General features: G+C 37.1%; 1 protein-coding gene across 8 annotated transcripts in view; it reads left to right on the plus strand.

The window, feature by feature from the left end:
- CDC14B (cell division cycle 14B) overlaps positions 1–13,162 on the plus strand; it is a 46,297-nt gene extending 33,135 nt beyond the window's left edge. For 2 of the 8 annotated variants that reach the window (XR_010827898.1, XM_066988686.1), the window contains 2 exons: positions 6,190–6,306; positions 9,909–13,162. Coding sequence is in view for 4 of the 8 variants with exons in the window: in XM_066988686.1 (XP_066844787.1) it covers positions 6,190–6,306; positions 9,909–9,948 (157 nt within the window). In the remaining 4 variants the exon portion in view is untranslated. The remainder of the gene's footprint in view (positions 1–6,189; positions 6,307–9,908) is intronic. The other 6 variants (XR_010827899.1, XM_066988687.1, XM_066988688.1 and 3 more) reach the window with 3 other exon arrangements.
- Positions 13,163–15,476: the final 2,314 nt, after the last annotated feature.

Consider the following 15,476-nt stretch of genomic DNA (forward strand, 5'->3'; position numbering starts at 1 on the left):
TGCAATACAAAAGGTGCAGAGCTTTTGTAATTAGGATAATTTATAGTTTTAAAGCCTTTCTTCTCTGCATGCTTCTGCAAATAAGCAAAACTATGTTTATAAAAAAGAAAAAAATGCTATTTTAAAATATGATCCTCTCCTTTGCATATTGCAAATGAAGATGTTAGCTCCAATTTTACTTGGAAATTCATGAACTTGCAAAGGTGCTTAATCTCCCAAAGGATGGTTTTACTCGTGTGTAATGCCAGGAATTAGAATTTGTTAGAAATGGCAGTAGGTCTTTGTTTTTATGAAGGGATTATAGTATTAAGCCATAAGAGGCAGTAAAATGGGACATTTTCCCCCTTATAGCAGAAGATGTGACAGGTTGCAGTATCAGGACAAGGCACATTTGTTTACCCAAGCAATCCGGTTTCATCTTCTTCTGTTCTTAATTATTTTTATAGAGCTTTACGAGACTAGTTTAACACTTTCTGTTACTTAAATTCAGGAGCTGGATAAATCATTAAAAACATATTAGTTCCTTGAGTACAATTTTTACTCTTTTCTCCAGCTTTTATCAGAGTGCCTGCAGTGGTTGTTGTGTCTAGCTTTCACTTAAAAGGTGCAATGTTTTCACCAGATGGCAACTTTCATCTTTTGGCCAAATTAAAACTTCAACAGCATGAAGAACTACCAGGGAACCCAAACAGCTCCCTTCTGCTTGCTACCCTGTCTCCCTGGGCTACTCTGCCATCACCACCCCGGAAGCAAAATGGTTACTTTGGGTGAATACTTGAAAATTCAGTGGTCTTAAAGAAAAAATACGTCAGGAAAAGTGTTTTACACCGTAGTACTGAATAAGAAAAGGAATTCTGTCCCATCAGAACTTTATGGTTAGGAGATGCTATCCTCCTCACCTTTGACCTCAGAGCCATATTTCTAAAAAGTATGGAAATAGTTCTGCTAGGGTAAATGACTTAATAACTAAAAATGAGAATTGGAGGAGTCATGGACAGTTTAGTTATCCCATTAGCATTAGCTGAGGTCGTTTTAATCTTTTTTTTTCCCCCCATCGGTACCTAACTTTGTCAAATATTGTACTTAGACAAGAGTTGTTTCTGAAGTTTTACGCTGAATATGTGAATAACTCGTCTTAATGTTTTACAGAAGTCAAGCCTTAGATTTCTGAAGGCAGACAGAAAAAAAAAAAAACCTACTGTAAAAAAATGAAAGAATCCATCCTTTATTTTCCTGTACTGTAAGATCAGATTCATTCAGATGTCTTCTCTTAAAATGTGTGTGTTCTTTCTAAAAACTGCTTTGCTAGAAGGGAAGAGAAAAGATAGACTGATGTTGGTAAATGTGTCATTATGCAGGCAATGGGGTTACTAGTGCCCCTGTCTCATATCCAGCATTGACAATTATACTGTGTTATGTCCAGGAAGAGAAAACACTTTTTTTTTATCTTAAAAGCTAGGCTAATGTTCTCTCCATTATACAGCTAGTGTCCCTTCTGCTTTAAGAGATCAAATTATCAATCAGGGTAGTAATTCAGTCATCAATCTTGGCTAGCCTGGCAGCCCTGTATGCTGAAGCCCTGTAGAATGAAGAATATCAAGTCACTTGTTGATTACTGGTAACTTAGGAAAGTGTTAGATGTCTCAGGCCAGTCTTCCTAAAAATCCTAAAGTCTCAGGCCAGCCCTCCTAAGAGAGAGGTGACGAGGAACAGAGCAGTATTGCATTTGGCAGTGTAGTGGTTTAACCCAGGCAGGCAGCTCAGCACCACACAGCTGCTTGCTCACTCATCCCCAGCGGGACTGGGGAAGTGAATTGGAAAAGTGAAGGTGGAAGAACATGTAGGTTGAGATAAAGACAGTGTATTAGCTAAGGCAAAAGCTGTGTGCACAAGCAAAACAAGCAAAACCAGACAGGGAATTCATTTGCTGTTTCCCATGGCAGGCAGGTGTTCAGCTACTTCCAGCAAAGCAGGCAGGGGTCATCATGCTTAGCTTGTACCTGGGAAGACAAACGCCATCACTCCTAATGTCCTCCAACCTCCTCCCAGCTGTTATTGGCACCACATGCTATGGGACATCCCTTTGGTCAGCCTGGGCCAGCTGTGCTGGCTGTGTCCCCTCCCAGCTCCTGGTGCACCCCCAGCCTCCTCGCTGGCAGGGCAGCACGAGGAGACCTCGGCTCTGCGCAAGCACTGCTCTGCATCAACTAAAACATTGGTGAGTTGTCAACATTGCTTTTGTCATAAATCCAAAACACAGCACTGCACCAGCTGCTATGAAGAAATTAACTCTGTCCAAACTAAAATCAGGACCTCATAAAACAGATAACCTTGGCAAGGGTAAACTCCTCCCCCCTCCGCCCCCAGAGGTCAGGGAAGATATGCTTCTGTGTAGCCTCTCTTCCCTTTATCCCTCCCTAGGATATTGCAGTCAATTATGTTTTAAAAAAGCTTTTTTACATGGATCGATTTCTCCAGGTTGTATTGCCTTATTGGCATTTTGAGTTTTCTGTTTTTTATATCAGGTTTTGGGGTAGTTTTTTTGTGTCAGGTCCGTGTGCCCCTTGTCCCCTCCCCCAGTTTAAATGATAAAACAAACTTGTGAACTACTTACAAGAAGGTGCTGCCGACCCAGCGCTTTTCCATTTAAGCAGGCTTTGATTTGTTTAAAGACCAATATATCAGCTTAAAAAGAAGTAGTATGCAAACTGGCATGGTGTTGGGGAATGTATTAAGTTCAGAAATACCAAGTGATGTTTTCATTACAGATTAAATGAAAATGAAAGACTTAACATACATGGTTTACCTATTTTAGTAGTGTGGCTATTAAAGCATCTTGTAGCATGTCTTCAGGGAATGCTCTGCTTTTTATTTTTTTTTAAATCGTATTTCATTAAATAGAAAATATTTGTGTACATCAGATGCACTTTCTTCTGGTACTTCTGTAAGTTAATTGCTGAGTTGTGCAACATGACATACTATTTTATATGAACAGTTACAAAGCAGTAGGGTGGGTGTCCTGTGAATTTTACTCTTCCGTAACGTAGGTTTTTTTTTTTTTTTGTGCTGTGATTTTGGGAAGATTTCTTCTCCTGTGGCTACATTTCATGTTAATTTTAAAGCCTGTTTATGAAACCTGCTCTCAAGTGAGGCTATTACTCTACTCATGTGTTAAATCAAAATTCCTTACGTTAAAACTAGTTTTGTGTCTTAGCTCACATGTATGAGGTAGCATTTCAGTAAAAGCATGATGGCAGTGCTGCTGCTCATAAGCTGACAGCTGGGTCTCAAGACGGCTGTGTGTTTAGTTGTAACACCACGTCAGTGCAATAAATGGGAACTCGTCTGTTTTCCTTGAGGTGCTTGCTGTAAGCCTTGGAAGGCTAGAATGTCATCTGAGTTAAACATGTCTGTCTGATCATACAGCAAATATTCTGCTAATCGGGAATTCAGCTAGTCTGTACTCTGGGGCTGGTTGTGTGATGCTTTGTATCTCTGTAAAATGTAAAATAACTACTAAAGAGTACATGATCTTAAAGGTTCTACTATGCTTAAAGCTGGCTCTGAGCTGATCCCATAAGCCAGCTCCGTCTCTCCCTACCCTTAGGTAACTTAGGTAAATATAGCAGTTTTAAGAGGAGGGTGTCATGGTTGGCTTGGTTTTGCAGTGAAATTGTATATGGTGCCTATTTTTATAATTCGCCTTCCCATTTAGAACCTTATTTAATTTCTTCGTTTCGAACACACAAAATACAATTTTGTGGAAAGTAGTGACTTTTTGTCCTATGACATGACAAAAAGATGAATATTTGTTTGTGCAAGATGGTATCTTAACACTTCGTAGTGTTCTAGTTTATACTAGTCAGTATATATGGCCTAAACTTATATACTCATCTTCTTTTCTGAACTTTTGGTGTCTGGAAAAAATGAACTGCAAGAGAAGGATAATTGGATCATTTTCCAATAAGTTTTGTTTTCTTTTATACATACATTACATGCTTTTTATACAGAGAGACATTGTATGTACATGTTTAAGGAGAAAACACAATTTTACGTATTTCTGTCTGCATAAACACTCATAAATGAGCATGTATCACAGTTCAGTCCTACTTTATTTTAAGTGACTAAAAGTTAGACGGGTAAGCAGGCTTTGTACCTTTTCATTCAGTCCTGGAAATTGCTAGTGGCATGGATGGAAGGTATAACGTTGGCCTGTTTTCAGCACTGGTGACATTTTCAAAGCTTAGTTCAAAGTGCAGTAACCCAGGTTTGTTCATGTTGTATGACAACTGTGGCACTGAAAAGAGAATTTTAAGTTTTAGTGTTAGAACTTGTTTGAATTGCTTTGTAAGAGCAGAAGAAATTAAAAAGTGGACTTTAAGGTTTTGAACCTCTCCACCTTGGACGTGCGAGGAAAACAGATTTTTGTTAGAAGAATTTGTGTTGTCTGCTGAAACATGATACAGTTTCGAAGGTATCTCGTTTATTTTTAGCCTCTCAAATAACTGATTCCTCTGACTTTGTATACTGTTTACAGTAAAATCTTCTTTGCATTTTAATAGTCCTTGCTGTTGCAATCTTGTATCTTGTCCAGGAGGAAGAAAAGACTGTTTAGTTTGGATTTTCACAAAGCAAGGTGCTTGGTTTTATAAATCTGAAATATTAAAAAGACGTTTGTTCCAATGTAAATTGAACGTACATGAAATTTTTGGTTATGTAGTCACCCGTTTCCCAAACAATACAGAAGTAGGTGGTAAATAATGTTGCTGATAAGTTTTACTGCTGTAAAATTCAGAAATATAGTCCAGAAATGATTTTCGATGAAATTGTGTTCTCTCGGGTACACTTGCATATCCTACTTCTACTATCAAATCTATATAAAATAGTGAAAATACATTCTTTTTACCATTTATGTTTTCAGTAATTGCCTCTTCAAAAGTGAATATGTTACACAGTATGAAAATACTCATATATATTTCTTCCATACATGCCTGTCCACTTTAGCTACAGAACTTATGTTTTTACATTCACATCTAGGATTCTTAGAAAGCATTTTTTTTTTCGGAGTATTAAGCAACTGGACAACAGTTCATATAATTTAATGAAGGTTTTAACTGCTAATCTAATACAATTTGCTAGCAGAGATGGATTCAGTGAAGCCACTGGGAATTGGAATGCTAATAGCCACAGGGGTAAAAAAGAATGAATCCCTACATTATATAAATCTCTAAAACAATGCACATTTTTATAGCTGGAAATTTGCACAGATGGACTAGAAAATAGGCCAATTAAATGTTACACTAAATATATGTATCTCTGGACTCCAAAGGCAAGTTGTCACTTTTTTTCCTTAGGATTATTATTTTACTACAATTATTTAGGAATACAGAAAACGTGGTTTCCCTACAAACCAGTTGCATGGTGGCTAAAAATAGTTACTTGCATTTCATAATCCATAGTTCCTTTGTTATTGGTGTTGACACTATAAACAACACGAGGATTTATCTGCCTATTTAGGAAACAGTCAATACGTTGCTCAAGAGTCTTCAAGAGAATCTTTGTAGCACAACTAGCATGCAAAGCTGAACTTTGAGTATGGTGTAGTTATTCCCTGTAAGAGCAGAATACCAGCATATTCAATATTCTTTCCCCAGGCTGCTCTATCTGAAGGGAATATATCATGGTTAACTGCAGGAGATTTAGACTCTGATCTTCACAAATTGAATTACTTGTTATTTTTTTTCTTTTTTTTTCTGAATTCCTCCATGTCAGTCTGGAAAATAACATTTGTTTTTGTTGCATACTTCAGATTTGCTCCTTTTTTTTTTTCCTGTTGTTGCAGTAACTTAAGACATTTAGCTTTTTTTGTCATCCAAAAACCTAAAAGAAAATTACAATTTATTGTTTGATCTATTCTTTGAAAGATGAAAAAAAACCAAACCAAACCAACTAACCAACCAACCAAAAACCATTTCTATTCCTAATAAAACAGACTTGCATTACCGTAATTATAAGAACATTATAAAGAGAAGGCTGTGTTTCAGGCAGAACAGTTTGCTTTTCAGAATGATTTTTGAAAAGCCAACTGATGCTTGTTATTTCTGCTGCAACTATAACATCCTCTTTTCAGTGTTTTCCTAGAAACTTTCAGGTTATATAATCTCTCTTTTTTTTTCCTACCCTTTTCAGAGTAATTCCACAGTCCAGTGTTCAGAAAAATAAAACCTCTGAACCTAGCATTTCTGACAATACAGACATTACTAAAAGAACTACCAGGTCTGCTGCAAGAAAAAAAAGCTTAAAAAGGTGAGAGTTAACCTCTTTAAAGATCCAGTAATTTTTCTGTAGACAAATACTTTGAGCTGGCCTATCCATTGCTGATAGGGGTTTCTGCCACAGTCTGACTCCTCCTCCTAGCAATGAGAAATGTGAAGCAATTTTATGGTTTATGTCATGTACTGAGAATATCTGGAACCTTAAATCTTAAGGGATTTGCATATGCTGCTGAGCCTTTGAACTTTTTGAAATTGTATGTTGTAATTCCTAATGTGAATAAGAATTCCTGAAGGTGAGGGATTTGGGGAACAAAAAAGTCTTTCATTACCAAACATCTGCCTGGAGTCAGAGGCAGAAAAGTTCACAGCATTAAGCATTAGTTAGCATGCTAAGTCAACGCTAAGAGGAATTGAATTTGATGTGGGCGGCTGAAATGCAGTATTAGGAAGAATCTGGTGGCGGGTAGGTGAAGTGTCTAAAATGTACATGTATGGGGATATGAGATTTTGTGATGAGAGTATCAGCGGTAATCTGGACTGAACCTGTTCAGTCCACATATGGCCACATGACTGATAAGTTTCTTCTGTGAGTATGCATTCATGCCCCTCTACTGCGGCTTTCCACGGCATTATCAAAGATGAGCCTGAGAATGTAAACTGATACAATTTTCAAGTAATTTTCAATGGCTTCAAATGACCAGAATCTGACTTAGGCTTATAGTGAAAAATTTTTGAATGGATCTACCAGATGATGAACAGATGTTTTTGCGGGAAGAGAAAAGGTGGTGAATAATGAAAAGAAAAGAGAAAAGAAAAGAAAAGCTAGTTATGTGGCACACTTTATAAATATTGCTTAAAATTTCAGGTTCTTTTGCAGTTTTTTCCCTACAGAGCTTTTCATTCCCCAGCCTCATTCTTTTTTGCAGGTAACGGAAGTTACAAAAAACCCCCTCTAGTGGGCAAAGGAAATAGTCTAATGAATAGCAGGCTGAAGGAATATGCTAGTCAGAACTTTCAGCAGCAGCCATATGAATTTTATGAATTACGTTTTGATTCATAGAACAATATGTAAGAAATATTTTATCTTTCCTGAAATGTGTGCTTTACTAAATACTTCAGGTCTTTCACAGAGGTCTGTCTCCGTTCTGCATTGTTTTCTCCATGTCAGACGGACTGATGGGATTCTGACAGCTTTTTTTGTTCTTCATGCCCCTCCAGTTTTAAGCTACTTGCAACTCCTGGTAGATGTACACATGCAGATGTGTAACTGAACAGAGATGTTCAGTTCCTGAAAAGCATTCCTTCAGGTAGATGTTTGTGTTGAGTGAGATGAGACTAGAAGGAAACAGCATCCCTAAAATAAAGTTAATGGAAGATTTCAGGTTTTAAATGAAGGATCAGGTTTTAAATCATCTCAAACTTCATAAAACATTCCATATTTTAATGTATTTTCAAAAACTTCTACCCCAAATATTTCATTCTGTATACTGTGTCTTCTAATTTTGAGATCAAAGAATGTCAGTCAGTTTATGCATGGATCAAATAATCAAAGTAGTCCTAAATACTTATTGTCACAGTTCTGAAGTTCTTAATTATCTTCTTATCTGAGAGGGCTAATTGGGTTGTGGTGCCTCTAAAGGCTACTGCAGTATGATTGTATAATTTCATGGACTTCCAATTTAGTACCTCGCTATTAATCCTGTAGCTGTCCTTTTATTTTTCTTGTAGCATTTGGCAAAACATCACTCTTTTTTAAGCCTTCCTTTTCTTTTTTCATGTCTTTTCACTTGAAGCTTTTACGAATTTCTTGAAATTTGTGAATTTGCATTAGTTCAAATTGACCTATTCCAGGTCAAATAGAATGCAAGGTAGAGGATAATAATTACTGATAAAAAATTGAAATCATGTCCTAACCAACATCCATCTTTGTCAAGGTCCTGTTGCCTTTTCTGAACTTCTGACATTAACGTAGACCTTTATACTTTTGTTTTCTTGTCTGTCTGATGTATTCCAGTGAAAACATCTTGCAGTATTTTTATATGAATCTTATTTGATGATGCTCTAGGTCATTTTCTACAGTTTTTACTGTAGATGAATCACATTTGTGACCCATCCTAGTGCGGTATGATCTGCAGAGCTGAGTAATGCATCTACAATTTCATCCTTCAGACTGTTGGAGACACCGTCGTATAAAGTGCCCCCAGAATGGTTCTTTAGCCAAAACAGCTCTTTGCAGCTAAAATACCCTATTCTGGTTTTGCTAAGGGATCTGAGAGAGTTTAAATACTATTAATAATGTTCATTGCATTTCCTTTGTGGAACATCTCTAGAAGTCACCTGCCATCTACAAAAGACCAGTACTGGTGGATGCAACACGTTGTCTCTTGTGACTGAAATAACACTCTCATTGAACTGCAAGAAATCACATTAATGAAGTATTCTCCACAGTCTCTTTCCGTGGATGCCACAGATCTATTCTTGTTCCTCCGGTTAGGATGTGTCCCATATAAATCTGCCAGTTACTGAGAAGTCAGCAGTTGTATTTTAACAAGATGAATATGCCAGATCACTCTAAGGACAGATGCATCATTTTCCTCTCCTTCTTCCCTCCACACTTTCTTGATATTAAATCACTTTTAGTAGATGGAACAATGTGCTATTTCAGCTGGAAAAGTATATAGGATGGAAGAGCCATACCAAAATCTTAACCCTTAACGTAAACCATCATTGTCCATGCTTGATCCCAAAGATCCCCAACTGGAGTAGCATCCTCACTTAACAGCTGGACTGGCAGAAACGCATACCCAACCTGTTTGCGCCAGGACAGGAACACTGTGCATCCTGGCCAACAGTGTTCTCCTTTCATATAGGTACTTCAAAAATTCCCAAATAACTGAAAACAGTATTTTCTGTCTTATCACACATTATAGGTGTAGGATTATGTAGGTAATTAGTAATTGGTTAGAATTGAAATCTTGAGTGGTGAAGGAATTTTGTTAGGTAGAGAGGTCTTTAAGGGAATGGAGGTCAAGTTATTACAAGAAGAAATAACTGGGGGACAGGAGAAAACGTATGAAAGCCACATCATATAGTTTCATTTACTTCTTTTAACCAGAAAGGTATATATCACAAAAACTAACAAAGAGGAATATGCTTTTAAAATCTCATATGCCTTTGCTTTGCTTGGAATTGTAAAGCAGCCTTCTGCACTCTTGTTCAAACACTGAAAATTGCTTGCAGCATTTTGGAGCTTATCTATATGTAATCTAAATCTAGTTCTAAAAAAATGTTTATTATTCTTTCTACTTTACTGTTTCTTTCCTACAGTCTGATAGTTCAGAGGGAGAGAAGGAAAAAGAGTGCTTTACAGCAGTTGCGATTAATGATTGCATGGTACTTTGAATCCGTTGTTGCTTTTCTGTATGAAACTGACCCTTTCTTTGTATTGTCTGTGATCAGACCAGTCTGTGCTTTATTTACAAACGGTATTGCTATGTTCCTAAATGCAGTGACGTTTATCTTCTGTTCCTTTCTTTGAAGTAACGTTGGCTCATTTTTCTTGTCAGCAATGTTTACTTGAAATATTTTTTTAGTGCGTATTTAATTTTTTTCCTCAAATATGTTTTATTTCAGCAGCCAGTCCGTCCCAAGGACTAGAACAGTATTGCGTTAAATTTCAAACAAGCAACCAGTGTTGAAAGGGGATATCCAGGAATGAAGGGGATACAACTGTAACAGACTTGATGCAATTCTAGGAAGATGACCTTGGCTTCATTTCTCAGCAAAGGTTAAACAGAAGAAACTCCTTCGTACTTGTAGAATAAAATGAACTGTCAACACGCCCAATAGACAGTGTCCTAATTGCTAACATTTCCTCAAACAACGCCAACAAAATCTGTGTAAATTCAGACTCAGGTGTAAATATGTAAGTTCTCTATTATAAAGAGGGCTTCCTAGTATATATGATGCATGTGTATAAATTGTGATGGCAATCACTTATAGCTGCTGACCACCAGAAGTGAAAAGATGGTGGGAGTTTTTAAATATATATCTGTGTTATTCATTCAGACTGGGCTCAAGTCTCCACTTGAGACTGAAAATCAACCACAAAGGCTTTTTACTTGTAGTATGGGTACTCTCCTGCATTAATTGGCTATTCTTTCTTACTTTGTATGACGTTTTTTTATGAAGCCGCAGTGTTGAGAACACAGTAACTATTGTCCACCAAAGAGTGCTTTATTTTCAAAGGTTTTTTTTTAGTTTTGAAAAAAAAAAACAACTAACAAAAAGCAATTTTGTTGCTTTTAATAGTAATGAGTTTTTTAGTTGTTCACAACCATTGGTTCTTTTACCTAATTGTAATTGCTTTAAATCTGGTATGATTTTAATAGGGAGGAAAAACAGCTTACCATTTAAAGCAGTGCTGTCATACTGAAATGTCATTACTGTTTCTTTTCATATCTTAAGTCTTTTAAGCGAGACTTTAGATTACTGTATCTGAAGGGTAAGATTTTTTTTCTCCAGGTTTTATTGGTACATTTAATAACTTACGAATGTCACTGTTTTTTTTTAGCTTGAAGACACCTAATGAGTGCAGCACCTTAAAAAAAAAAAGGGGGGGGGGAAAATAAGCTTGCTGTACAACTGAGATTGGTAGTGGAACTCAGGGGCAGGTATAATTATTAACATCTAATTATAACACATTGAAAACTACAGCTTACCTCTCTGTTAAAAGCAGTGTAAGCTTTTAGAACAATCTGAGGCTGAGATTTTCATCCACTACAAGACTGTCTTCAAACACTGGCAGCCTTTTTTCTTTACCACTTTTCACACTATGAAATCTCAAAGGTTTGCTTTGCAGCGATTCATCCTTGTCTGCCAGCTGGAAGTTCATAGCTGCATGTCACTCAGATGAGGACTGCTACCACATAGCCTTAAATAGAATATAGTTCTCTCTTCATTCGGTAACTCTTATAGTAGAAAGGAGTTGAAAACTACATCTGGAATGTTAGCAACAGAGTTTTTAAAAGATACGGATTACCTTTGCAAGGGGGAGAATTTTCTTTCTATGAATGTAAATAGGCAGGAACAGTGACTAGTTCCAGTCTTCTCAAATAAAAGGAAGTTTTCTGTTATGCTGGTAGTTTCTCAGTGCCACTGTGAATAACCACACATTGGTTTGAATAATTTTTTTGTGGCAGGACAGTGCATCATGAGTTGGAGGGGAGGCAGGATATAAAATGTATGTGAGCTTACAGGTAGCATCTGTAAGTTTGGATACTACAAATTTGCAAATATGAATACAAAGAAAACAGGAAGGGCTTGCATGGTGCGAAATAAGGAGCACTGAGGCTTAGACCCTCAATATTTTTGGTTTACCACTTAATCATCACCCTCACCTCCACTCTCTTCTAGGTGAAGTGCACCTAAAAGAACGAGGCAGAATTCACCCTGATAAAAAGATTAAAGTTTTATTTTTATTTTCTTTTTTTCTTTTTGGCCCCTTGCCATAAAGGGGAAGTACAGTTAGTCACAATAGCAGGTATGTTGTGCAAATATGATTTTTTTTTTTGAGGAATATTATCATCTCAAAAATATGATCAGTAAATTGATTGTAAGTCTTAATAGGCAGAAAAAATGTATGAAAGTAACGTGGTGAGAGCTAGAAGAAAATTCATTAGTATTTGTATGGCTTTGCCCATCTCTCAGATGAACTTCTTTCTAATGTAAAAAAGACAGCCTGTTTCACACCCCTTCAAAATTCCAAATTGGAATTTCCCTTTCCTAAAGTAACCAGCAATGCCATTAGCACTTTCAGGTTCATCAGAAGAAATTTGCATAAAATAAGTGCACAAACACACACCACAGCAACTCTAGCTAAACCAAAACTTCATGTCTGGCATGAGTGTGTTTCAGGCTACCCCTTCCACCGCCAGTTATCTTGGTGAGAAACACAAAACTGTCAAACATTTTACATTGGAACTCTCCAAACAGCCTTATATGGTGCACTGACCCATTACCTCATTGTGTCCCATCTAATTGTATCGGTTAGTTTGTCTGAATTTTTAATACTTTGTCTTGTATTTTTATTATACCATACCAAAGCTGTCTTAAGTACAACTATAAGGAATAGGTGTGGGTGAGGGAGTCCTTGGTTTCCAAATCTGTTTTGAATTGTGACATATCATGTGCCAAAATTGAATGTGTGTGGCAGCAGTGCAACAGGGCAGCTGAAGGAAGTTACTTCTGCTGTTATCAATTAGGAGTTTTGGTTAAACTTACAAATTCTTTTTCTTCTTTCAAATACATGAGAGATGAATTCTTCCATGATGTTCAAAAGTATGCAACATACTCGAAATCTGTATTATCTTAGATCAAATTGCTAGCTTCCATTACAGCATCAGACCTTGTCCTTTTGCCCCAGGACAATAGAAGAAGTGCTGCTTTTATTTTTTTATTTTAAATAAGATTTGTAGAGACTCATGCATTAAAATGGAGAAAAAAAAAGAAAAATTACAAGTGATATTCACCAGTTTGTTGCACTGCAGTTTTTATATTAATGGTTTGCAGACTGTTTGTCTTGTGTAAACCCATGTACAGACTATCAAGATCTAGAAGTCCTTGACTAATCAGTACTGTTCATCCTGATTATTTTTAAATTGTATATTTCTAATCATATTTTTTTAACTTGGATTGACAGAATGGGAGTTTATTTTGCTGGAGGTATTTTTAAGATAAAGCTTCATATTATCTTGTAATATCAAGTAGTTCAATATGCATTTGTGTGTCATTTGAAAATATTGCATATTGTATTTGGTTTTATACAAAATATTGAATAGTGAAAATTGTAAACATGAATTGTGTAAAATTAAAAATAATAATCAGAAGTTTGTTTTCTCACTTTTATTTCCAGCATTCTAAAAAAAACCTCAGAACAAAAACATACTTGTACAATTTTGACTCTTCTGTGCTCTTAAAAATAATGAGAATCTCACCTGCCTGTGAAACTTTAATTAAAGCACGAATCTTTCACATTTTTTTCTGATTTCAGAAATAAGTTTTGGCTCTGCATTTCAGAGGACTCACTGCAGAAAATAATGGTAATTGTACATGAATTGTTGGGATACTCTTACCCAGTTAAAAAAAATATATATATTTATACATATATATAGTTAAACCAGAATAACTGGTTCTAGTTAATTTATTTTCTTCCTTTATGATTGTATAGTACTCATTTTTTTGGGGAACAGGTATTACATGAAATACTATATACTCTGATACTTACCATAAAAGTGAAAACTTCTCAAAAGTGAGATTTTCAGAAACATTTGTTTTGCTTAAGTGTTGGGAATCTATTTTAGTGCACTCCAAAAAAAAAATAATAATCAGAGAGAATTTTTATCAACTCAAGTATTTATTATTGCTCTTACATATGTAAGAAGAGGCACAGTGTGCACACCTCAAGCAGAACTTGTTTGACAAAAAAGTAAACTTCCACTTGCTCCAGAAAGTGGTGATGTTCCACGTGTTGCTTGGAAAATCTTTATGTTCTTCTGGTGTAAGGTGGTCCTTTCTAAACCTACATGCATGTGTAAACCACGTTTTCCTGACAAACTAGTTGCTTGCTGAAGAGTGAACAAAGGGGTTTTCCTGGGATAACATCTGTGGTGTTGTCCCAAGAGAGTTTAGCCCTCTCATTAGAGGTTTACACAGTACTGGCACTGGGCAGGGCTGGAAAGAGGACTGATAACGGCTACAGAGAACAACTGCACAGTGGCCCAGGCCAAAACTAGGGACAGTGTTGTACACTGCAAGAATAATCTACAGTATTTCAGAAACATACTTAACTTCAATTTGGCTCTCTTTAGACTCCTTCACATTACAGGTTCTCTGCAGCCCATGCAGGAGATAAAATACAAACATACTGCAGCAAAGCTGGTGTGGTATCTTTTGAAATATTCAAGGCTGGGCTGACAAAGACACTGCACGCTTTAACCTTAAATAGCTGAGTCCATTGATGAAGATATTTGGCACTTTTTTTTTTGCCTTTTTTTTTTTTTTTTTGCATGGAGAACGGTGAGGGTGTGGATCCAGACATTCTGTCCTTCAAACAACTGCTCTCCCAGTCAGTGTCCTTCCCTTCAAACTCCTTCCCAATCTACAAGGCTACTAAGAAATCTGCCAAAAACCGTACCACCCAGACAGCCCAGCAGCAGTTGCTTTTTGTCCCTCAGCCAGGTGTGACCTGGCCCTGCTGCATGCCGACAGACGCTCAGCGCTGCTGCGTCACTACCACTGCTGCCCCCCAGCCTGTCGAACTACCCCGGGTGCTGCACACCAGTCACGCCATGAACAGGACAGAGGTAAGTCCTAAACTGCTTGCTCCTGCAAGAGTGAGGGAGAAGACAGAAGACTACCCATAGCAGCAGCTATTATTAAAGTAAGAAAACCAAAATGATTGCTGCTAATAGCAGGAATATAGCCACTTAAGCGAGCGTTGAAGCAGACCAAGTCACAGCATCATGGATTTACCTTTACCACCATCAGTGCTTTCATGCCATCCTCCTTAAGATGATGGTAGGTCATTTCCTCAGTTTTTTTCACTGTGGAAGGGCTCAGCTTCCTCATTACCCCTCCCTCAAAAAGTTTCCAACTAAACACATCTGAGTTTCTTTTCGGGTTTGAGTTCTGCCATAATAAGACTCTATTATTCTAGTCCCTATTCTTCCCAAAATATCGTGCTTCTGGGGCTGAACCTTTACTCAGTACTTATAACAGGCAACATTTGTCCTGCTGCCATGTTTCCAGGTGCTTTTTTGTCCACCTCTTCCCCTTTCACACCAATATGCACTTTATTTTTTAAGTGAACCATTTAACGCTGGCTCCCCTCCTGCTCCCATACTTCAGGATTTCCTTCCCCTCCTCCCATTGATCAGACACTTTCCAGCCTTTGACTAGAAGCGTGAACAAAAAAGGCTCCTGAGTTTTACATTCTCTCATTTTCAAGGTATGCAGCCTTTACTAGAGCCAGGAAAAACATCTGATTTACAAACATGAAGAATACAACCAAATGGCACTTAAACCAACAAGCATACAATTCCTGGACTATATTATGTCAACTTCCTTTTTCTTTTGTCAGAAGAGGAAAAAGTAAATCAACACCTTTTTGCTGCTATTTTTACTTTTCAGCAAAGCCGTCCT

The sequence above is a fragment of the Anser cygnoides genome, chromosome Z (genome assembly GCF_040182565.1).
Source record: "Anser cygnoides isolate HZ-2024a breed goose chromosome Z, Taihu_goose_T2T_genome, whole genome shotgun sequence".
Taxonomy (NCBI): domain Eukaryota; kingdom Metazoa; phylum Chordata; class Aves; order Anseriformes; family Anatidae; genus Anser; species Anser cygnoides.